Raw genomic sequence first — 22351 nt, 5'->3', positions numbered from 1 at the left:
GCTACAAACTTGCCTTGAAATGGAGAAGTATGTCTGAGCAGCCAAGGTCCTTTGCCTCAAGATACTTATATCCCTTTCACAATAACAGACATATGATGCAATGGTTACTGTGCTAGATGATGGTCATAGAGCACAAAAAAGCCTGGTGAAAGATACATACCAGCCTCTTCTCTGTCAGTACTGCAGAGAAACTGGCAGAATGAAGGACAAGATAATTTTAAAACGGTCTAGTACTTGTCCAACTTAAAAACTTTCTTCTGAACATTCTCAAAAATGCCAAGTTGTGTGTATACATATATAAATAGACACAGACATACATGTAGATAAGTGCATGCATGTTGGCGTATGCATACATATCATATGTGTACGAGTACATGAAAAAAAAAACACTGATTTTTTCTTTTTTTAATTGAAGACTAAGGTATGAGCAATAGTTCATACATTAAAAAAATATTTTATCAGCCTTCTACTCCAAGCTAGGGAATGTAGATATACACCTAATCATTCTAGTTCTTCTCAAAGATAATCTGCAACATTCTAAAAAGCTCTCTTTCTGATTTTCTTTCTGCAGCAATAGCACATACCTAGGCTATGCTAGGAGAGACATATTAGCTATTGGATATGATAGCTAGGGTGAGAAGACCTCAGAATTGCATTCCTATACAGCAGTGTTACTGAAAATTCTACATTAATTTCAAATACAAGAAATCATTGTTCCTTGGGCTAATTTCAGAGAAATATTTCAAGTTGTTTCATTCACTTATAAATAATGACAAAAAGCCAGAGGTCTGCTACCAATGTAATTTAAGTTTGTAAGGCTAAACTTGTTTACTTTAATTCACTGTAGTTTATTCAGAAATAGAAACGTTTCCTTGATGCACTATATCTAATGCATACATTGTCTTTGATAGTCATCTTAATGTTTCCGGTGCTTTCTATGCTTGTAGCATTTAGTGATCATTATTGTATAAACAGCATTAAGATGCTTAGTCTTCACATCACTGTTTAAAACCAACTTCTAGCTATTTACATATGGTTTGAGAGAGAACTGACAAATTTTTTTTTTCTCTCTCTACAATGACAGTTTAACATATGGCTTTACAAGAATTAATTTATGAAAACAGAAGATATTCAGAACATTACCAGAAAAATACTGTAAAAACATGAACAATAGGTTTACAACTGTATTGTTAAGTGTTCATTGTTTATCAATAGTCTTCAAAATTGACAAAAATAGAGTAGGTATATCAACAAAGTAAATTTCTGTAGTCTGGAAGCAGTTGCCATCTATGTATGAAACTGGCACGTAGTATCTAGACAAAGATCAGTAAGCTGTTTGTCCTATACTTGATATAATAATTCTGAAGTCTTGCCACTGAGAGGACCTCTGGGAAGTCTTGATTCTAATAAGGCAGTTTAGGATGATTTTCCCTTCAGACACTTTCTCAAAGTTCCCATGCCAAGCTGCAGATGTTCTGAACTTTCAGTGTTGTCACAGAAAGTGAACAAGATCTTATTCATAAATTGGAACATTCATAAACTGGGAATGGAGACAGGAATATTCAGGAGAAATGCATCTCCCAATAGAGGCAAGGCTGAAAGGGAGGCAGTGGCCCTTTCAAGACTCTCATGCAGCATTTTTTTGCTATTCACTTTCTGCAGTTTTAATCTGATGTATATTTTGCATCCTGGGGCATCACTGGCCTGTGCAGAAGACTCAGAGATCCTGCTACAGAGCATAGAAAAATGTAACATTGCTATGTAGGCAATGTCTAACTACATCATTTTGTATCTTTGTCTGGATACTACATGCCAGTTTCATGCATATATACAAAATATTTCTATATTTCTGATTTTCTGTAAGTACATCAACAGCAAGAAGAGGGCAAGGGGGAATCTCCATCCCTTGTTGGACTCTGAGGGCAACACAGTTACCAAAGATCAGGATAAGGCTGAGGTACATAATGCCTTCCTTAGTCTTTAATAGTAAGATTAGTTCCTGCCAGGGCACACAGCCCCTTGCACCGCTAGATAGGGCTGGGGAACAGAGTAGGCCCTGCATGATCCACTATGAGATGATTTTGGACCTGCTCCAAAAGCTGGATGCTCACAAGTCCATGGGAACAGGTAGATTGCACCCTAGAGTGCTGAGGGAGCTGGCAGATGTGGTTGCCGAACCACTCTCCATCACTCTTTGTCAGTCCTGGCAAACCAGGGATGTCCCAGTGAACTAGAGTAAATGTAACACCCATCTTCAAAAACAGCCAGAAAGATGATCCTGGTAGCTACAGACCTATAAGTGTCATCTTGGTGTTGGGGAAGGTTATGGAACAGATAATCTCAGGAGCCATCATGGACCAATTAAAGGTCAACCAAGGGATCGGCCCAGTCAGCATGGGTTTATGAATAGTAGATCCTGTTCGACAAACCTGATTTCATTCTATGACAAGGTGACCTGCTTAGTGAATGAAGGTAAGGCTGTCAATGTGGTCTACCTGGACTTCAGTAAAGCCTTTGACACTGTCCCCCACAACATCCTCATGGAGGAGATAGCTTTCCATGGTTTGGATGGGCATATACTCTGCTGGGTGAAACACTGGCTGGATGGCCAGGCCCAAAGAATTGTGGTCAATGGAGTTAAATCCAGTTGGCACTGGTCACAAACGGTGTCCTTCAGGGCTCAGTACTATTCAACATCTTTATTAATGATCTTGATGAGGGGATTGAGTGCACCTTCAGTAAGTTTGCGGACGACACCAAGTTGGGAAGAAGTGTTGATCTGCCTGAGGGGAAAAAGGCACTGCAGAGGGACCTGGATAGACTGCATCAATGGGCCAAAGTTAACTGTATGAGTTTCAATAGGTCCAAGTGTTGGGTCCTGCATTTTGGTCACAACCAAACCCGAGGCAACCCTACAGGCTTGAGGAAAAGTGGTTAGAAAGTTGCCTGATGGAAAGGTACCTTGGTGTACTGATGGACAGTTGGCTGAATAAGAGTCAGCAATGTGCCCAGGTGCCAGAAAGGCCAAGGGCATCCTGGCTTGTATCAAGAATGGTGTGGTGAGTAGGACTAGGGAAGTAATCCTGCCCCTGTACTGGGCATTGGTGAGGCCTCACCTCAAGTACTGTGTTCAGTTTTGGCCACCTCAGTACAGAAAAGCCACTGATGTGCCTTGGAGCAGGTCCAAAGTAGGGCATCAAGGCTTGTAAAGGGCTTGGAGAATATGCCCTACGAGAAGAGACTGAAGGAACTGGGCCTGTTCAGTATGGAGAAGAGGAGGCTGAGGGGAGACCTTATTGCTCTCTTCCAATGTCTGAAAAGTGCTTGCAGCAAGATGGGAGTTTGTTTCTTCTCACTGGTGACAGGACAAGGGGAAACAGCCTTAAGCTGTGCCAGGTAAGTTTATGTTGGATATCAGGAGACACTTCTTTACAGAAAGGGTTATTAAGCACTGGACTAGGCTCCCCAGGGAGGTGGTTGAGTCACTATCCCTGGATGTGTTCACATTACTCTGTCCACAAAACCACTCATTTTACTGACACAGTCATTCTACTTCTATTTATTCTCACTCGCCTCTTCACATTGCCATGTTATTCATCAGCTCTCATCAAGTATTCATCTTAGGCTGGAATCTCTCACAGATAGGGATGGTATTTTCACTTGTGTTTTTATAAAATGTTTGGTTTGCTTCCAAAGTCTGTTAGAATAAATTTGTGATCGTATCATGACTACTACCTTTCTTCTCAGTTAAGCTCATAGTGGTATAAAGAACAAAGAAGAAAGACCAAGGCGTTAATTTTAGTCTAAAAAAAGTAGTCAGTAGATTTGTTCTGAAGTGGTGCAAATAAAAAGCTAGACATCACAGGCACTTCAAGGTTAAGAATAGCAAAATATTACTTTTGCTTTCTCCAGTGAAAAACATAATATTTCAGGAAAAAGAAATAAAGGGAGATATGACCCAAATTAGAATTTAAAGTTAAAATGTTTGTTTTCAAGTGTTTTTAATTACCATGAACCATAAGTCCAATGGTCCAATTATTCAATTCTTTACAAAACTTTTAAAAACACATTTAATAACAGAATTTGGAAACTCCTTATTCTCTAGAAGTTGAACTAAGTTGAACTAAGACATTTCACTAAAATCAAAACTTAAATAAATATGTATTTATAAATTAAGCCACATTTTCCAGTGTCGTTGGGCTTCAGTTCTACTATTTTTTGGAAAATATCTGTTCTCATTGTTCTTCCAACACAGAAACAACAGATGTCTGTAGAAGGGAAATGTTGTAGCATTAACCCTTCTGTTAATACTTATTCATGCCATAAAGTGCTATGGAAAAAACTTTAACTGGTAATGGAAGCTTCCACATAGTACCTACCCACTGGCATTGAACATACAATAAAGTATTTTAGTTTATCTGATCCTGCAAATAAGGTTTGAAATAATTACTGTCAGTGCTTTATTGTGTACTGCGTTGAATGCATTCCACCTAATCAACAGCTGCTGGTGAAACAAGTAGTTCAAGATGAGAAGAGGAAATGAGTTGAAAACTAAAGTCTCCTGTGTGAAACCCTGGTCAGATCTCACTGGTGTAGTACCATATCCTTGCATTCCTTGCAGATTTATGGAAGACTTTCTTGGCTCTGACAAGATCTTACAAAGGTGGATATAGCATGGCCCTAAGCAGCATTAATTTTAATATTTTTATCTGGACGAAAATATGAGGCATTAGGTAATGCTGTTCAAATGTATCAATTGTTTCATGATGTTTGTTTGGCTGAAAAGAATGTATGATAAAGTGAGAAAGAAGAAGCTGTGGAAAACTAAAAACTTTCTCCCAGAATTATGTACATACAGTACCAACATACTGAGCAAAAATCCAGCTTTTGCAAATACAGTCATATTTTCTCAGAAAATGTTAATCAGTAAGAATAAAGCGGTAGCCTCTGTACCACCCCAGAGAATTTGTCTGCATTTGTATAGAGAAGTGTGAGAAACACATTAAAAAGTCAACTTCATGCTACAGTAAAAAAAGATCTTGTACGTATTTATCATATCCAAATTCATAGAAGCATAGACTATCCGGAGTTAGAAGGAACACAAAAGGACTGTTAGGTCCACACACAGGACCACTCAAAATTCAAACTGTTTGCCAAGACCGATGTCCAAAAACTTCTCAAACTGCAGCTTACTTGCTACTGCAATCACTGTACTAGGGAACATGTTCCAATGCCCAACCACATTCTCAGAGAAGAATGTTTTTCTAACATTCAACCTGACACAAGATATGCATTAATTTTATAAAATTGAAGATAATTGGCTCCAAAATTGAACCCTGGGAAATCCCACTTGTGAAAGGCCACCAGCCAATATAATCCCATTTAATCCCCTTTGAGCTCATTTTGTCAGCCAATTACTATAATTGTTATTGTAATAATAACAATACCCACTGTATTATGCAGTTAAGTTACAATCAAAAAGATCAACACAGTGGAAAGGTGATAGAGGAGCATAAGAGCAAAGGGACTAGTGCAGATAGAATGGTGTTACAAAGGAAAAGTGTTCACCCATCTCCAAAGATCTAGGCTTGCAGAAAAGATCTCTAATCAGAGCTCTTTATCCAGTCAACCCTTAAGGCAGTCAACACTTAAGTAAGGTCTAAGAGAGGTGGAGCTAGGATCCACCCCTTCCAGTTGCACAGGTGAAGCCTGGGGTTGCTGTGACCAAAGTTTAAGGACCAACACTTGGTCTTGTTGAAGCCTTTGGCCTCAGCCTATCGATCCAGCCTATCCAAACCTCTCTGAAGGGCCTTCCTACCCTCGCACAGATCAACACTCCCTACCAACTTGATAGGAATTTGATCTGCAATTTTCATCTGCAAACTTTCTGAAGGTACTCAATCCCCTCATCCACATCATAAATAAAGATAGATGGTTGGACTAGATGATCTTATAAGTTGTTTCCAACCTTGTGATTCTATGATTCTATGATATTAAATAGGATGGGTCCCAATACAGACCCCTGGGGAACACCACTCATGACTGGACACCAGCTGGATTTAATTCCATTCATCACCACCCTCTAGGCCTGGCTCTCCAGCCAGTTCTTTACCCAGCAGAGTGTACTTGTCCAACCAATTGAACTGCCAGCTTCCTCAGGAGAATACTGTGAAAGATAGTGTCAAAGATTTTGCCGAAGTCTAGCTAGAATATGTCACCAGCCTTTCCCTAATCCATTAGTCTAGTCACTGTGTTATAGAAAGAGAGAAGGTTGGTCAAGCAGAACTGGCCTTTCACAAACCCATGCTGGCTGGGCCTAATCCCCTGGTTGTCCTGCACATGCCATGTGATTTCATTCAAGATTATCCATTCCATGACTTTCTCTGGCACTGAGGTCAGGCTGGAATTCCCTAGATCGTCCTTCCAACCCTTCTTATAGATGAAAGTCACATTTGCAAGCCTCCAGTCCTATGGGACTTCTCCAGTTGATCAGGTGGAAAGTGGCTTAGCAATCACATCCATCAACTCCCTCAGCATCCTTGTGGATCCCATCTGGTCCCATGGACTTATAACAGTCTAGATGGAGTAGAAGGTCTCTGTCTCCACCTGAATTGTGGGGGGTTTATTCTCTTCCTCATCCTAAATTTCCAGATCAGGGAGTAGAGTACCCTGGTCTGACTATTAAAGACAGACGTAAAGAAGGCATTGAGAACCTCAGCCTTTTCCTTATCCTCTGTGGTCACATTCCTCAAGTTGCCCATCCCTTCTTCCACCAGGGGCAGACTCTCTTTTTCTCCTGGAGTCTTTGTAAAATTCCCAGTTCATCCATGCCAGTCTTCTTCCTGGCTCATTTTATGATGCTCATGGACAGCCTGCCTCTTTGCCTTTAAGACTTCCTTCTTGAGGAGTGTCCACCCTTTACCTATCTGGTCTGACTCCCAAGTAATTCTCCCTACCAGTGTCATGAGTAGTTCAAAGTCTGCCCTCCAGAAGTCCAAAGTAGCAGTTTTGCTGCCTTTCCATCTTGACTTCCAGGAATTCACCAAGAATTGAGAACTCTCCCATTTCATGGTCACTCTGTCAAAGACAGCTCCTGACCTCCAAATCTCTCACCAGTCCTTCTCTGTGAACAGCAGGTCCAGTGGGCACCTTCCTGGCAGGCTTTTTTTACCAGCTGTGTTGGAGAGTTATCTTCCACAAATTCTAGAAACCTCCTAGACTGCTTCCTCTGCACTAGATTATATTCCCAGCATACATCAGGGAAATTGAAGTTCCTTATGACAACAAGGGCTAGCAATCATGCAACTTCTACCAGCTACTCATAGAATATCTCATCTCTTTCATCCCGATTAGGCAGCCTATAACAGACGCCTTCAGGATGTCAGCCCTGTTGGCCTTCTTCCAGTTCTTACCCATAAAGACTCAACATTATCATTGTCATTCCCAAGCTCAATAGCATCTAAATATTCTCTAGCATAGAGAGCCACACCAACACTCCTCCTTCCTAGGATATCTCTTCCAAACAGCTTATAGCCATCCATCATAGCATTCCAGTTTGGGAGTGATCCCAACATGTTTCAGTAAAGGTAACTAAGTTATAATTTGCCTACCATATGGTGGCTTTCAGCTCCTTCAGTTTGTTGTCCATGTTGCATGCCTTAACATAAATGTATCTCAGCTGAGCCATTTGCCTCACCTCCAGCCCTAGCCTTATTCCTTCAGACTTTTCTTCAGCAAACCTCATTTTATCCCCTTCCTCCCTCATACATAGCTTAAAGCACTATCAAATAGTCCTACCAGCTCCTCAGCTAGGATCAGTTTCTTCCTTTGAGACAGGTGAGACTCATATGGAGGTATCAGGCCTGTTGCTGAGTAAACCACTCCATGGTCAAAAAAGCCAAAATTCCTGCAGTGACACCAGCCTCTTAGCCACATTTTTATCACATGGGTTTTCCTGGTTCTCTCAATATTCCTTGCTGTCACTAAAGGCATAGAGGAAAACACCACCTGTACTTTTGCTCCATCAGCTGACCTCCTTGATCCCCTGAAGAATAATCAAAGAGTAGAACTAGACTAAAAAGTTTTTTAGTCATGTCTTTGACCGAGGTCAAAGGAAGGCAGCACAATTGTCTACAAGTAGAGTCTGATTAACATATTGAGCCCTCTGTTCCTCTCGGAAGGGAGTTGCCTACAATTACCCTTCTTAAGCATAGAATGTCATCTAAGCAATGCACCATCAGTGCAGTTTTGACCAGAATGTGTTAAAGCCTAATTTTTTCCCACTGGGAGCTTACTCTTCCTTCATACCTGCCTCCTGCTTGGCATTTTACTGCTCTGTCTCACCAGAATGCTGTACATGGGACCCAGACTGCTTAGTCAAAGCTTTTTCTTCCTTAACTCTATTGTCAACTGATAATTATACTCATTTTGAAAATAACGGGACATTTACCCAATGGCACTATTTATAAAAGCAGCCACTTTAATCACTTGCAATTTCTGTCCACCAAATACTCAAATCAAGAGCTGAAAACAGAAAAGAAAAAAAAAAAAGTAGCATGACTAGTAATGCTGGAAGACAGAATCTCACATTATATCTCATAGATTTCTGCAAATTCAAATGGAGTGTTAGTATGCCTACTTGCTGCTTACTTCCTAAATTTTCTATAGTCAAAGAATAGCAGGCAGTGTCTCCTATGTTGGATCTCTCTAGGTTCTCTAAGAAATACTTTTCTTTTATTTTTATGAGGTATCTAAAGCAGTGAGACAACACAGACTTCCCTCATTCTTTAGTTTCTACAGAGAGGAACACTGGCCAGAAAAGATAAAGGCCAAGGCATCCTCAAAACTGCTTATTTGAGAAGAGTTCATTCTTTCAGTCCTTAAAAAGAGAAACTTTAGAAATTCTTTTTGTAAAGTCACATCTGGCCAGACTTTCAAGAGCTCTCAGCTCCCAAAAGGTTTTATGATTCTCAGTGGGTGATATAGTCTATTAAACACTTTTGAAAATATAGTCATATATAAAATTAAAATGAATTGAATTCAGTGTATTCTTTGGCCTGTATTCCTGACAGCTGTGATCAGACAGTTATATCTCAAGCTTGTGGATCCATCAGCAGCATCCCTCCCTGAGAACAGCCTAAATGTACGCTCTCTTTAGGGTCTTTAGTAGGAATGCACTCTACAACAGCTGATCTAGTAAGCAGCTACCTCTGCTATCTACCTGGGTTCCACTAAAAGCAGCACAGTGTTCCTGGTGGTTACTCAAGGTTTCTCTTCCTTATAATAATGCAGTCAAAATATTTGGTTGGCTTGGCAGTGAAATGCTTTGGCGTGCTGTACAGATTCCAATTATTTCTACTCTGAAAGAGATCATAATCCTTGGTGAATTTAAATTGCATACTACTACATTATTTTAGTGGGCCACTCCTAAGGACTGTTTCATATTTATCTTGAGTGCTTACAAAGCAGCATCCTGTCTGTTTAAACCTGCAAAACAGGAAACCTGAAAAAACTTGGTTGTCATAAACTTAGAACCCTCCAGATTTTCCGAGTAGGTTTGCCAAGGTTCATTGTTTAAATTTCATCTGACTGGCTCAGTTTTATTTTTGCTTGCCTGAAATTTCTACCTCCAATACTTTCACCAAAAGTTATCCAGGGATTTAAAGAAATCTCTTAACCTCAGAATGGTCATTTTTCCTACCAAGCAGATATGATTGCAGCTGGCTGATCCACTTCCACTCAGAATTCAATCTGCCATTAAGTATTATACAAAAGTTGATAGCTTTCCTTAAAAACAACCAGCAGTTGGACTGGTTTCTCAAAACCCTGATGGGTCAACTGAGCAGCTAGGAACTCTTTCAACAAATGCCTTCAGGTGAATAACAGATAGAAGAACTATGTTCCTCCAGCATTTTGATTCTCTTTCAGCCTTAAATTCATTTGATTTGTCTAACAGCTTCTTCGGTAAAGAAAAATATTCGGACGAATGGAATTGACTTATTAGATTGACAACTGTGACTGTATGGGAACTGTTTAGTCACGGTCTGAACAACAGAGGCAAGGACTGAGTCAGCCATGAGAGCACAGGTGAAGGCAATTAATTTGTGAGACCAGAAAGGGTGAAGCCTGGCTCCATCTCTCCTACACCCTATTTAAAGGCTGACTGCCATTGGAGAAGAATGTCTTTCTGGAGAACTCTTCCTTTTGAGTTTTTTTTACTGTGAGCCTAGGACATATGTGATCATTTCATTTATTTTTTGATTGTCTCTTTCCACCACAATAATCTTTCTAACTATAAACCTGTAAAATACCATCCTAACCACACTGCTCTTCCAACTGTATATTTGTTAATTGTACAGTGACATTTAGTTACTTTAGGCACTATAGCTACACATGCAACTGGAATGTATTCAATGCATCCTTTTTTTTCTACTACAGTTTCTCCAAAACTCAGCCCTAAGTTGGCTCTGGAGAGTTGCATCAGGATTTCCAGAATGACTCTGGAGCAATGACTTAACTTAAGCTTTATACAGAAAAACTGTAAACATTTGTCTAAAAACTACAGAATCTAGCCCAAAGTTTAACACAGTGAAACTTGTTATGTTTTATGACACACAGATCTTGGGGGGAAAAAAAGTTCAATAGAATCTTTATTTGTCCACCTCAAGCAACTAGCAATAAACAAATACATTAATTAGATTTTTGTTTAAAATTGTAATAATGTGCAGATAGAGTCAGCAATTCTAATATTTGCAAGAGAATTAAAAATTCACTTCTAACAATTCATGAACTGCACAACTGTTACTGGACTCCTATTTGTATTGAATTGCCGCATCAGAATCTAGCAGAGTAAGAGGACTTAATATTTGGCAATATCTTAGGAACAAGAAACTTTGGTCAAATCTTAAACATGCTATTGAAATAGCTTAAAACTACAAATGATTTGGTTGAAATTGCAATGAAATCCTCTTGTTCCATCAATGGACTAAGCTAGAACTCATGTCTAGAAAAATCCTGAACTCTATAAACTTTATAAAATTTAGGAAAAAACAATTCTGTGTTGCTCTTTTAAAAGATGTGGAAAACACAGAAAACACTTCAACTCTCAAAGTTCTTCAGTACATGATAATTTACTAATTGATTCCCTTTGTTTCTACAAGTTTATCTTATCCCAGTAAGGAATAATATTTATAGGTTATTTTTTATTTATCACATGCAACATATTTGCTGTCAATATTGTTTTGAGAATAGCAGGCCATTCCTCTAGTTTTGTTGTGATCTTCATGATATCTAGTACTATAACTCACAAGCTTGAAATTATATTTCCTTAAGAACACTACAATTTGCTACGCTGCCAGTTAATTGACAACAGATCCAGTGAAAGGAAAACAATAGCAATAGCTTCCTTATGGTTAAAACTAATAAAAATAAGAATTATTTGAAATTGTTTTGTTTGCTTTATCTATAAGTTAAGGCCACATATTCCACATTTCTATATTTGATAATTTTGCCCTTAAACTACTGCCGAAGAAGATCATATTGGCTTTAATTTTCATACTATTCAGAATCATTTTTGTCAAGATAAAATATCTCCTTTCATGAAATGGTGTTTTGCATGGTATTTGTAAGTTATCCTTCAGAAAAGCATAAGTAATGAAACAGTTACAATAAATAATAATCTCCAATAAATAAAACAACTTTTTTGTATGTTAGCAACTGTGTGGGAGGATTGATAAGGTAGCATATCTGATCATTGTCACAGATCCATTACCTCAAAAGGCCTGGTAAAACTTCTTTTCTGATACCTTTAAATATGTGTTGCATGCACCAGGACAAAAAGTGTAAAATTAATATCAGAATACTTGTTCTACAAAAAATTCGAACATAAAAAGACTCTTTCCTTACATAGTGTATTTTGAAACACCTTAAACCTGAAATTTCAAAATTTTGATAAATCATTGTAGGGAGCTGTTAGGTCACAACTTCATCTGGTGATTGAGCACCTGGTGAAGGGGTGTAGCTGGCCTAGGGAGCACAGGCAAATTGTTTGCATCTGTGCTCCCCATGTGATCAGAAGGGGTGGATCCAAGGTGGAGCCACCCTGGGTTCATATAAGGGCCAGCCAGAGATGCAAGAACATCTTTTGGACCTAGGTTATTCCCTGGGTTGCTGTACAGTTGAAGATCCCCTTCACCAGGTGGATGAGTTCAACTCATCTGTGTGTGTGCGCGACTATTGGTTTACTTGTGAATACTTTTCTTGGTGTTGTCAAGATCCTATCAGAAGCAATTTTGCTTATTCATAAGTAGATCAATTATGAATATGTAAAATAGATTTTTTTTTTCTGTATTTTTTTACATTGTTCATCTCCTTAGAGTACTTATGTCTTAAATCTGTAGGCAGAAATTAACCAACACTTTTTAAGGAATTCCCAAGTAGGATGGATTTCTTCTATGAGAAATGTTGTGTGGTACACTTTTATTGCAATTCTCATTTGCAGCTTTGAATAAGGCAATCTTTTAATAGGGATCTTTCATTGCTTTCCACTGATGTACAATTACCAGGGGAAAAAAAACATATTGTTTTTCTGTCTCTTTGAAAGATTCCGTCATTTTGTTATTTAAGTTGCTTGAACATTCAGTTTATCAGAACAATCAATACTACAAATTTCAGCTCTAAAGTGAAAAATTCTACCAAGCTGTTCCTGAACTTCAAACTACTAGCAATTATTGCATAAGTAAACATGGGGTCTCTTCCTCCTTAATTTGTATGATTCCCAGGTGACATCAATAAAAATGATTTGAATGGTCAATTAAGAATTCAAGTTTACCTATTTCATGAAATACCACAATGTGAAAGATCTTCCAAACAGCTTGCCATCCTATTTCAAAATCAAGTGTATCATAAAAATTAACAGATCAGCAGGCAAGTGTCTTTTTCAGTTAAATGTGATAATAGCTAAAAAAGATGAGCAGTTTCAACTGGCTTCTTCAGCTTTTCAGGGAGCAGATACCCAAAGAAGTTTAATGTAAATGTATTTAAAAATGCAGACACGATTGCTGCATGCATTAATATAATATCGTAATCATCTTGGCAACTATCTTAATTTAATGTTGTTTCCACGAGCTATTTATGTAAATTTGTCCCAAATGTAGGCTTCTGTTTTAACATTGGAGATCAATAGCATACAATTTTCCCTATAAGCATGGTCAACGGAAGGTAAAAAATGTACTCAGATACAGGAGTTTATAACCAGACACAGGAAAGGGAAAATACTCTAGTTTTCCTTATTCAAGCATTGGCATTAAATCAAAATCTAGCAGTCTTCAGGAGTCTTATTATTTAATCTGAGACCACTATAAATCTGTAATCTGTTAGTCTTTCACTGGACACAATACGATTGTAAGTCAGTAACTGCAGACTCTATTACTTATTTTGGAGAAAATGATTGCTATGGAGTTAGCACGTGTCCAACAGCCCAGGTAGTGGATGTGATTGTTGCATGATCAATTGCTGACTCCACTCCCACACTTGGAGGGAAGGCTATTGCCTTGAGCAACCAGAGATGCATGAGAGCAGAATGAAGAATTAAAAAAAAAAAAGTTCAGAGGTAGTGGTGCTCCACTGAGCAGCAGCAGTACAGGTCAACAAGACATCACTGATCAGCCTGCAGCCCCCTTCAAACCAGCAAGATATCACTGGGCTCCTAATGGTGACTGTCTCTACATCATAACCTGTTTACTAGGATTCCTGATTGTTGACCTCCCCGTCTTCCCTGCATTCCTTAACTGCTTAGAACCTGTAATAAACCATTTGGTGAACATTTGGACTCATTTGGTGTCTTAATCTTGTTCTGGGTATACATGTTGAACCATCTCCTCCAACAACTGGAGTAAGGCATCCACTCACTTTAATAGGAAGATCTGCATCACTTTTGTAAATAAGCAGCTTAGGCTTCAGTTAGATAAAGCTCATAATTATATCCGTACTCAGGACACTGAATGAAATTGTACTAAACATGAGATTTCCGCAAAAACTCAATTTATTGCTGTAAAACTAGTCACATCCTTGCCAGAACAGAGGGACAAATATACTGGAAAAACACAAGTAGTATCACAGGAATATACATCTAAGTAAACTCTAATTTAGTATTCTCAAGAGTATAATTTTAGCATCATAATTGTCCTGAAAGCATCAGCTGTGGAACAGCAGACTTCTGATTTCATTTTAGGTAAGTAATTAGAATTTTTAGCCACTAGTGTCAGAGCTGTCATGGTTTTATGATTTTTTTTATCTGTGTTTTGCACCATAACATCATATACTGCACTGGGAGTTAAAAGAATTAATGCTTTGGTTCTGTAGATAGTTCTGGGTACCTGGTTCTCAGAAGAGAACTACATACCCCAGAGGACTTTGCATAGTTCTGTTTGTTTTCTCTTCAGAGGGAAAGATAAAACTGCTCGTAGATCATAAGACATCCCTCTTTTTTTCAACCTTCCAACACATCTGTGCTCCAGGCCATATCGCCTCAAGTTACTCAGAGTAAGGCCTTTGGTTTTCAAACATTCTCATTTTATTTATTAACTTCATTTGTTATTATATAGTACTATGATGTGTTGTCTTGCACTCCAATGTCACGTTTAGTAAGTTAATTTATTTCTCTGCAGATGGTTGCCGCTGTTTTGTTTTTAGGCCCATCTCCCTACCCTTTTCCTTTTCCTGGGGTATGGGTCCACTGATTCCTCCATCCCACTAGTCACAGAACCAGGCCAAAACAGTCCATAAACTGTTGACAAAGCATACAGCAAATTACAGCTGTTTACCAGCTATGTGCAAAATGAATGATTTAGTTATACTAGTTCTCAAAATATATTTAGGCAAGAAATTCATAGAGATCTATGTCATGGTATGACAGTGAAAGAAGACAATGAAACTGAGACTTCACAGGCATCTGTGTACTCACATAAAATGAGGAAATCTTTAACTGCAGAGAGATCTCTATTTGATGAAAAGCCCAATAATAGGGGATGTCCATTACTAATATCCAAAATGATGAAATTACTAAGCCAGAGATCTCATGGAAGCCTATGCCTTAATATCAAGAAACCATGCAAAAGCTACCTTTTTGTAAGTCTTACAATGGGTAAAACATACAACTATTCAAAGGCAGAGAAATAAAGGATTAAAATCTCAAAAAATAAGGTGGAATGGCTATTCTAGTATTCAGTACTCATCATATTTAATGTCTAACTTTTCAGGATCTTCTAAAGTGAAAAGCACTGGTACATCTGTGGGTTAAAATTAAGGAACAGACCAATAAAGGACATGTGATGGTAATGGTCTTCTACAGGCTGTCTGGTCAAGGCAGATTGTTGACAAAGCCTTCTTCTGCTACAAGAGGCATTACACTCCCAGGCTCTCATCCCGATGCGTGATTTCAACGATCTAGATATCTGGTAGGAAAGCAACATGGCAAGCTGCAAGAAATCCATGTTGACAATAGCTTCCTTGCTCAGGTATTGGACAGACCAACAAGAAGTGAGGTTTTGCTAGACGTGGTGCTAACCAACATCATTAAAGAGGTTAAGACCAGAGACAGCCTAGGCTGTTGAGTAAGAGAAAAAATAAGCTGCAACTTACTTCATTTGTATTTTCTGTATTCATGTTTTTGTTTTTCAGCTTTTTCTGCAGCAGTTTGGTTTCATACTCTGGTCTCGGATGCTCCTAAAAAAAAAAAAAAAAAAAAAAAGAAAGGTGAATAAAGAGAATAAACATTATGATCAGGAAATGTCTAAGACTGGTAAGGAGTACTTCAAATCAACATGAGGTAATCAACACCATTATATAGACAATTTTACATTTGGAAGTCTCTCTAAAGTTGTTTGAAAGGGAGGGACCAGGAGTGTTGATTGGCTGAAGATTGACACGGGAGCAAATCAAACCAGCTTGATACAGGAAATAGAAAGATGGTACTGTTTCATCCTGTGAAGACATACAAGCTAGCCTCCCCCTGCTGCTTCTTGTCCACTGACTTAAATTTGCAAGGCCTGAAAGGCAGGAATAAAGGAAGTCCTGCTGAGATCCCAAAGCCAGAAGCTGTCACTCCAAAAGTAGCTCAGTCACTTCAGACTATAAGTAAGAGTTTATACTGTTGTATTTAGTTACTGTCAACTGAACAACACAACCTCCTATAACCCATCTCTACCGAATATCAACACCTGAAACCAAGACATCACTGATCAGGGAGCAGTGAACTGCTCTGCTTTGCTGTATTTGTATATCTGTCTGTCTGTGTTTCCTTGTTTTCTAGTTTTTCTCTTCATCTTCTTTTATTTTTTTACTCTTTGTAGTAGCCATTGCCTAAAATTGTCTTACCTGTAAAGCTTATTGATCATAATTAGCAAATTAGCCAATTTTACTTTCAAGTAGCTGTTGTTGTTAGTTGTTGTTAAGAAAGCTTTTGATAACTAACTGCTGTCTATTATTCGAGTCCTGAATGACTTCATCACTGTAGTGACCCCTGCTGACTAAAGGAGGTGTGACTCAGGAGGTAGAAAAAAATTCGCTTCCCTCTAAACCCACCGTGTGTTACAAGACAAGAAAAAAGAAAATTACTCCACATCACTTGTTCACAATTAAACCATGTAGATGAGTCAGTGCCGCATCTCCTTTTGGACTAGGGGAATCACTACCTAGTGCTGTGGGATATGTTACGGGATGCAGAGTGAAGGAAAAAAAAGGACAGCATCCTTTCAATATAAAATTTGGGAAGAACAAAGGGAAGGATAGGGGGTCTGCAGAAAACAAGATAAAGAAAAAGCTGAGAAGAATATGGTCTTCTGCCACTCAAACTAGCTAAAAACATAGTCTAATCATATCTAAATGTTAAAAGCTAAACTCTGGGATGCAAGCTAAGTGAGGAAAACTGAAGTGTGCTGAATGACTGCAGAGATTATGTGGGAAAAATATCCACTGCTCAGAGCCCTTTCTGAAATGCCAGTGTATCATGACTAAAAAAAACATACACTGCTGTATCCCCTTCTGACCTTGACTACCACGATCACATACATTTCAGATCTGTATCATTGGTCATGTAAACTACTCTTACTATAGTTTTTTTTATATGTTTATCAGCCTAGTAAAAAAAGTAATATTTTTTTCATAAATCTGAAACAAGAGAATAAGAGTACTTTGGAAAAAATAAAATAATAATCTTGATGGGTAATAGGACACAGGTTGCTTGGAAATTTAGAAGTACTCTTGGGCGATATACACACTCTTCATTCTCTCCTAATTTGCAACATCTCAAGCATTCTCTGTTGCACCCTAATTCATAGACTCTCTGATCCAATGTTATTCATCTTGATCATTGATTGGTCCTGACACGTAGAACAGGTATGTGAACACACTGACATCTAAATGACTGTCTTAAATTAGCATTTCCATGTCTTTTTTACCTCTATGAAGAGATCGTTTGTATATCTGCCTTAAAAGGCAGTCCCATGATTGATATTTGCTTTCTACCAATCCCTGGGAATCTAGTAATGTGGTAGGCTTGCAGGAAGCTTTTCTCTAACATCCAAGTACAAATATGACTCTGAAACTCTACTACATATATTTGGTATTATATATTATATTATAATATATTATTATATATTATATTATGCATTATAATATATTTATATAAAATTATATATATATATCATATATTATGATAGTATATCAAACAAATCTAAAGTAAACTCTAGCACTGTAGCTTGTTTTACACTTCAAATTTCATATACTATTCAGATTAATAAAATATATTCAAGAAGAAATCAAGAAAGGGTACCAATTGATCTACATTCAGTGGATCTCTGCTTTGAAAGCGCAAATATCACTTAACATCACAGAATCACAGAATCACAGAACGGCCAGGGTTGGAAGGGACCTCAAGGATCATGAATCTCCAACCCCCTTGCCACATGCAGGGCCACCAACCTCCACATTTAATGCTAAACCAGGCTGCCCAGGGCCCCATCCAGCCTGGCCTTGAATACCTTCAAGGATGGGGCATCCACAACCTCTCTGGACAGCCTGTTCCAGCACCTCACCACTCTCTGGGTAAAGAATTTCCCCCTGATGTCCGACCTAAGGATCACAGAGTCCTTTTGCACTAATTATGCTTCACATAAAAATCAACATCACAGTTAATGAAGCTCAGGAATCACTATAGCAATTCTTTTCAATTGCCAGTTGTTTTTTTTTAGTGTTCACATTTGGTCAAGTTATGTTTAATTTAATTTTTTAAAAATTTGTTTAGTTTAATTTCCTAGTAACCATTTCAATGTCCTTTAACTGCATTTCACACTTACATCTGGATCAGAACAGTTTATCTATTTTCTGTGAATCTGCCAAGTTATCTTACCCTTGAATAAGAGACTACAGGACCTCCTGGAATGCAGGTGTCTATATATTTTTTTATGAGACTACCTAATGAAACAATACTTTATAATACAGATCTAGAGATATTTGAACTAAATTTTGATTATATATACATGGATATAAAGGAAAAGTTCAACTCTCCGCTGTAAAAATAGCAGGATTCAGAATCAGTTCTTGTTTGAAAATGGGAAGAGTTCTACAATTAGGACAATGAACCAGAAATAGCTGTGATGACTTGAAGAAGTCCAAATACACATATAAGGATAAATATGAATCCTATGATGCTGGAAGTGTACCAGTACAGCTTTCAGACATTTACTGAAAATCAAGCTAGCCAAGGTACTTGGAGGCCAAATGAGTGATCAGATTAAAAAAAAAAGATGATTCCAATCCTCTAAAACAAAAAGCCAAGTTACAAAATTTTTACTCAGACAAAACCCATATGGATGTCAGTGGGAATTTTCCCTGATAATGATCTCTGGCATTTGTCTCAAACACAATGTACTTGTCCACTATACATTGCTAATTAAAGTTATGCATGTAATGATCCAGTACAAGAATATCTAAAGAAAATTTGAATCTAAAGAAAATCCTGAATTTCTCTGTGATTTAGAAAGAAAGTGATAACAGAATTCTACAAAATGTTCATGACAAATGCATTTGAGCAGCTAATTAAAAATAGAAAAACATCCCAGATTAACAGGCTAAAAAGAAAGTCAGCACACTGCTTTGGTTTTACTCCTTAAGGAAAGTCTAAGAAAAAGTGAGAACCCATTCAACAGCCTTGTCCTAATTTGTTGAATGCAAGCAGTGCGGAAAAGTGGTGAACACTGATTAAAAAGAAGGCATTCACAAATACTCACTGAAAAAATTGCTGAAATTATACAACTGATGCTCCAAGATGGAAACTTGGAATGAGTAGAACAAAGAGCCTTGAAGTTCTCCATTGCAAAAGGGTTAACTATTACAAATCAAGGGTTAAAAACCCCCTATTACTTCTGATGATGACATAGTGGGAAGTTGGAAGGGAATAGAAGGAAAAGATTATATTTTACACCAAAGACCCATTTAGACTGTCTTAGTAATGGGATGCTCATCCAAGGAAGATTTATTTTTTATCTCAACATTTGTGAACAGATCATCATCGGCAGATGCTCACAGTCTTTTTAGACCAAATCACTAGTCCAATAAACTCATTTATGAAAAATTAATACACAAGTTTAAATAAGCTTGAATACCATTATTGTAAGTCTAGAAATGTTGAAAGTTAATGAACAAGCACAAGTTCTTCTAAAGTAACACAAATAGAATCCTTAGAGTTGGTAGGGACATTTAGAGGTTATCTAGTCCAGCTCCCCTGCAGTGAACAGAGACGTGCCTAGCTAAATCAGGTTGTCCAGGGCTTGACCCAGCCTTCTCTTGGCAGTCTCCAGGGACAGGGCATCAACCACATCTCTAGGCAACTTGTTGCAGTGCCTCACTACCCTTGCTGTAAAAGACTTTTTCCTTATGGCCAACCTAATTCTACCCTCTTTGAGCTTGAAGCCATTTCCTATTGTTCTATCACCACAGACCCTGGTAAAGAGTCTGTCCTCTTCTTTTTTCTAGCTCCCTTCAGGTACTGAAAGGATGCTATGAGGTCACCTCAGAGCCTCCTCTTCTCCAGTATGAACAGCACCAGATATTTCAGCCTGTCCTCATAGGAGCGGTGTTCCATTTCTTAGATCATTTTTGTGGCTCTTCTCTTAACATGCTCCAACAGGTCCACGTATCTCCTGTAATGAGGACTCCACAGTACACCAGGTGAGGCTTCACCAAGTGCAAAGTAGAGGGGCAGGTTCACCTTCTTCAACCTGCTGGCCATGCTTCTTTTGATGCAGACAAGGATACTTCCTGGGCTTTCTGGGCTGTAAAGGCACATTGCTGGCTCATGTACAGCTTCCCATCCACCAGTACCCCCAGATCCTTTTCGGTAGGGTTGCACTCAATTCTTTCATCCTACAGATTGTACTGGTAGCGAAGGTTGCCTTGACTTAGGTGCAAGATCTTTCATTTAGATTTGTTGAACCTCATGAGATTCACCTGGGCCCACTATTCAAGCCTGCCTAGAACCCTCTGAATGGGATTCCATCCCTCTGGTGTGTCAATCACATCCCACTGCTTGGTGTCATCAGCAAACTTGCTGAGGGTGCACTCAGCCCCACTGTCATCAATGTCACTGATGAAGATATTAAAGATTATTGGTAGCACTGACCCCTGGGGGACACCACTCATCACTGACCTCCATCTACACAATGAGCCATTGACCACTGCTCTTTAGACTCAATCCTGCAGTCAGTTCTTCATCCACTGAACAGTCCACCCATCAAATCCATATCTTTCCAATCTGGAGAGAAAGATGTTGTGGAGTACTGTGTTGAAGGCCTTATGAAGTCCAGATAGTGGCTCTTCACTGGTCCACTGATGCAATGACACCATCATAAAAAGGCCACTTGGTTGATCAGACAGGATTTGCCCTTGGTGAAGCCACGCTTGTTCTCCCATATCACCTCTATATCTTCCATGTGTCTTATCATAAATTCCAGGAGGACCTGCTCCATGATTTTTCCTGGCACGTAGGTGGGACTGATGGTGGATTCCCAGGATCATCCTTTTTACCCTTCTTAAAAATGGGTCTAAAGTTTCCTTTTTTTCAGTCACCAGGGACTTCACCTATTGCCATGATTTTCCTAATATCATTGAGAGTGGCTTGGCGACTACATCAGCTAATTCCCTCAGGATTCTGGGTTGCATGTCACTGGGACCCATAGACTTATGGATGTTCAGGTTCCTTATGTGGTCATGAACCTGATCTTCTCTTACAGTGGGAGGGACATTGCATCCCTGATCCCCTCCTATCAAACCAAATATTTGAAAGCTGTGTGGCAAGAAGTTATCAGAGAAGACTGAAGCAAAACTGTTGTTAATTCTTCTTCTTGTCTGTTGTTACCAGCTTGCCTGTGTCACTCATTGGGCAGATTACGCTTTTCTAGACTGTTCTTTTCTGATTGAGGTACCTGTAGAAGCCTTTCTTGTTCTTCTTGGCATCCCCTGCCAAATATAGTTCAAACTGGGCATTGGCTTTCCTGATCTCATTCCTACACACCCCAGCAGCTTTCTCATAGTCTTCTCACGGTACCTGTCCCTGTTTCCACTGCCTGTGCATTTTCTTCTTGCTCTTCAGTTTGACCAGCAGATCCCATTTCAGCCACACCAGCCTCTTGTTTTCTGTCCTGACTTGCTACACCTGGAAATATAGAGCTCTTGTATGCTGAGGAAAGCTTCTTTGAAGATCTGCCAGCTCCACTCTGCATATGAGAACAGTTTCCAGGGGGTTTTGTTACTAACTCCCTGAAGAGCTAGCTGTTAGCTTCCCCGAAATTTAGCATTCTAATTCTACTCTTTGCCTGTCTCATATCCCTCTGGAGCTTGAACTCAATAGTGGCATGGTCACTACAGCCCAGACAGCCTCCTATCCTGATGTTACCAATCTATTGATCATTTGCTGCGGTGAACAGCAGGTCCAGTATTCCCCCTCTGGGATTATTCAATTATTCAACTCAGGAAGTTATCCCCAATGTATTTCAGGAACCTCTTGGCTTGCCTGCAGGTCTCCATGCTACTTTTCCAGCAGATATCTGGCTGGTTGAAGTCTGCCAGAAGGATGAGCGCTTGCAGTCACAATGCCTCCTACACCTGGAGGTAGAAGGCCTCATCGACAAGCTCTGACTGATCTGGTGGCCTGTATTAGAAACCAATCACAAGTCTCCCTTTGCCACCTCGGTCTCTATCTGTGATCCATTGGCTTTCAACTTGCTTGTGACTATTGTTTAGCGACAGCTCTTCACATTCTATTCCTTTCCCAATGTAGATAGCAACACCTCCTCCC

The 22351-nt window shown here is 38.9% G+C and overlaps 1 protein-coding gene across 1 annotated transcript in view; it reads right to left on the bottom strand.

Annotated features, from left to right (window-relative positions):
• The window catches only part of ANO2 (anoctamin 2), a gene marked incomplete at its 3' end in the record, with an annotated part of 170124 nt that overhangs the window by 56534 nt on the left and 91239 nt on the right, over positions 1–22351 (bottom strand). Inside the window, exon 12 of the mRNA XM_079543930.1 lies at positions 15640–15723. Within this exon, the coding sequence (XP_079400056.1) occupies positions 15640–15723 (84 nt within the window). The remainder of the gene's footprint in view (positions 1–15639; positions 15724–22351) is intronic.

The sequence above is a fragment of the Tetrao urogallus genome (genome assembly GCF_951394365.1).
Source record: "Tetrao urogallus genome assembly, chromosome: 1".
NCBI classification, from domain to species: Eukaryota; Metazoa; Chordata; class Aves; order Galliformes; family Phasianidae; genus Tetrao; species Tetrao urogallus.
Note: the sequence above shows the minus strand (reverse complement) of the source record. Positions and strands in the feature narration are given on the sequence as shown.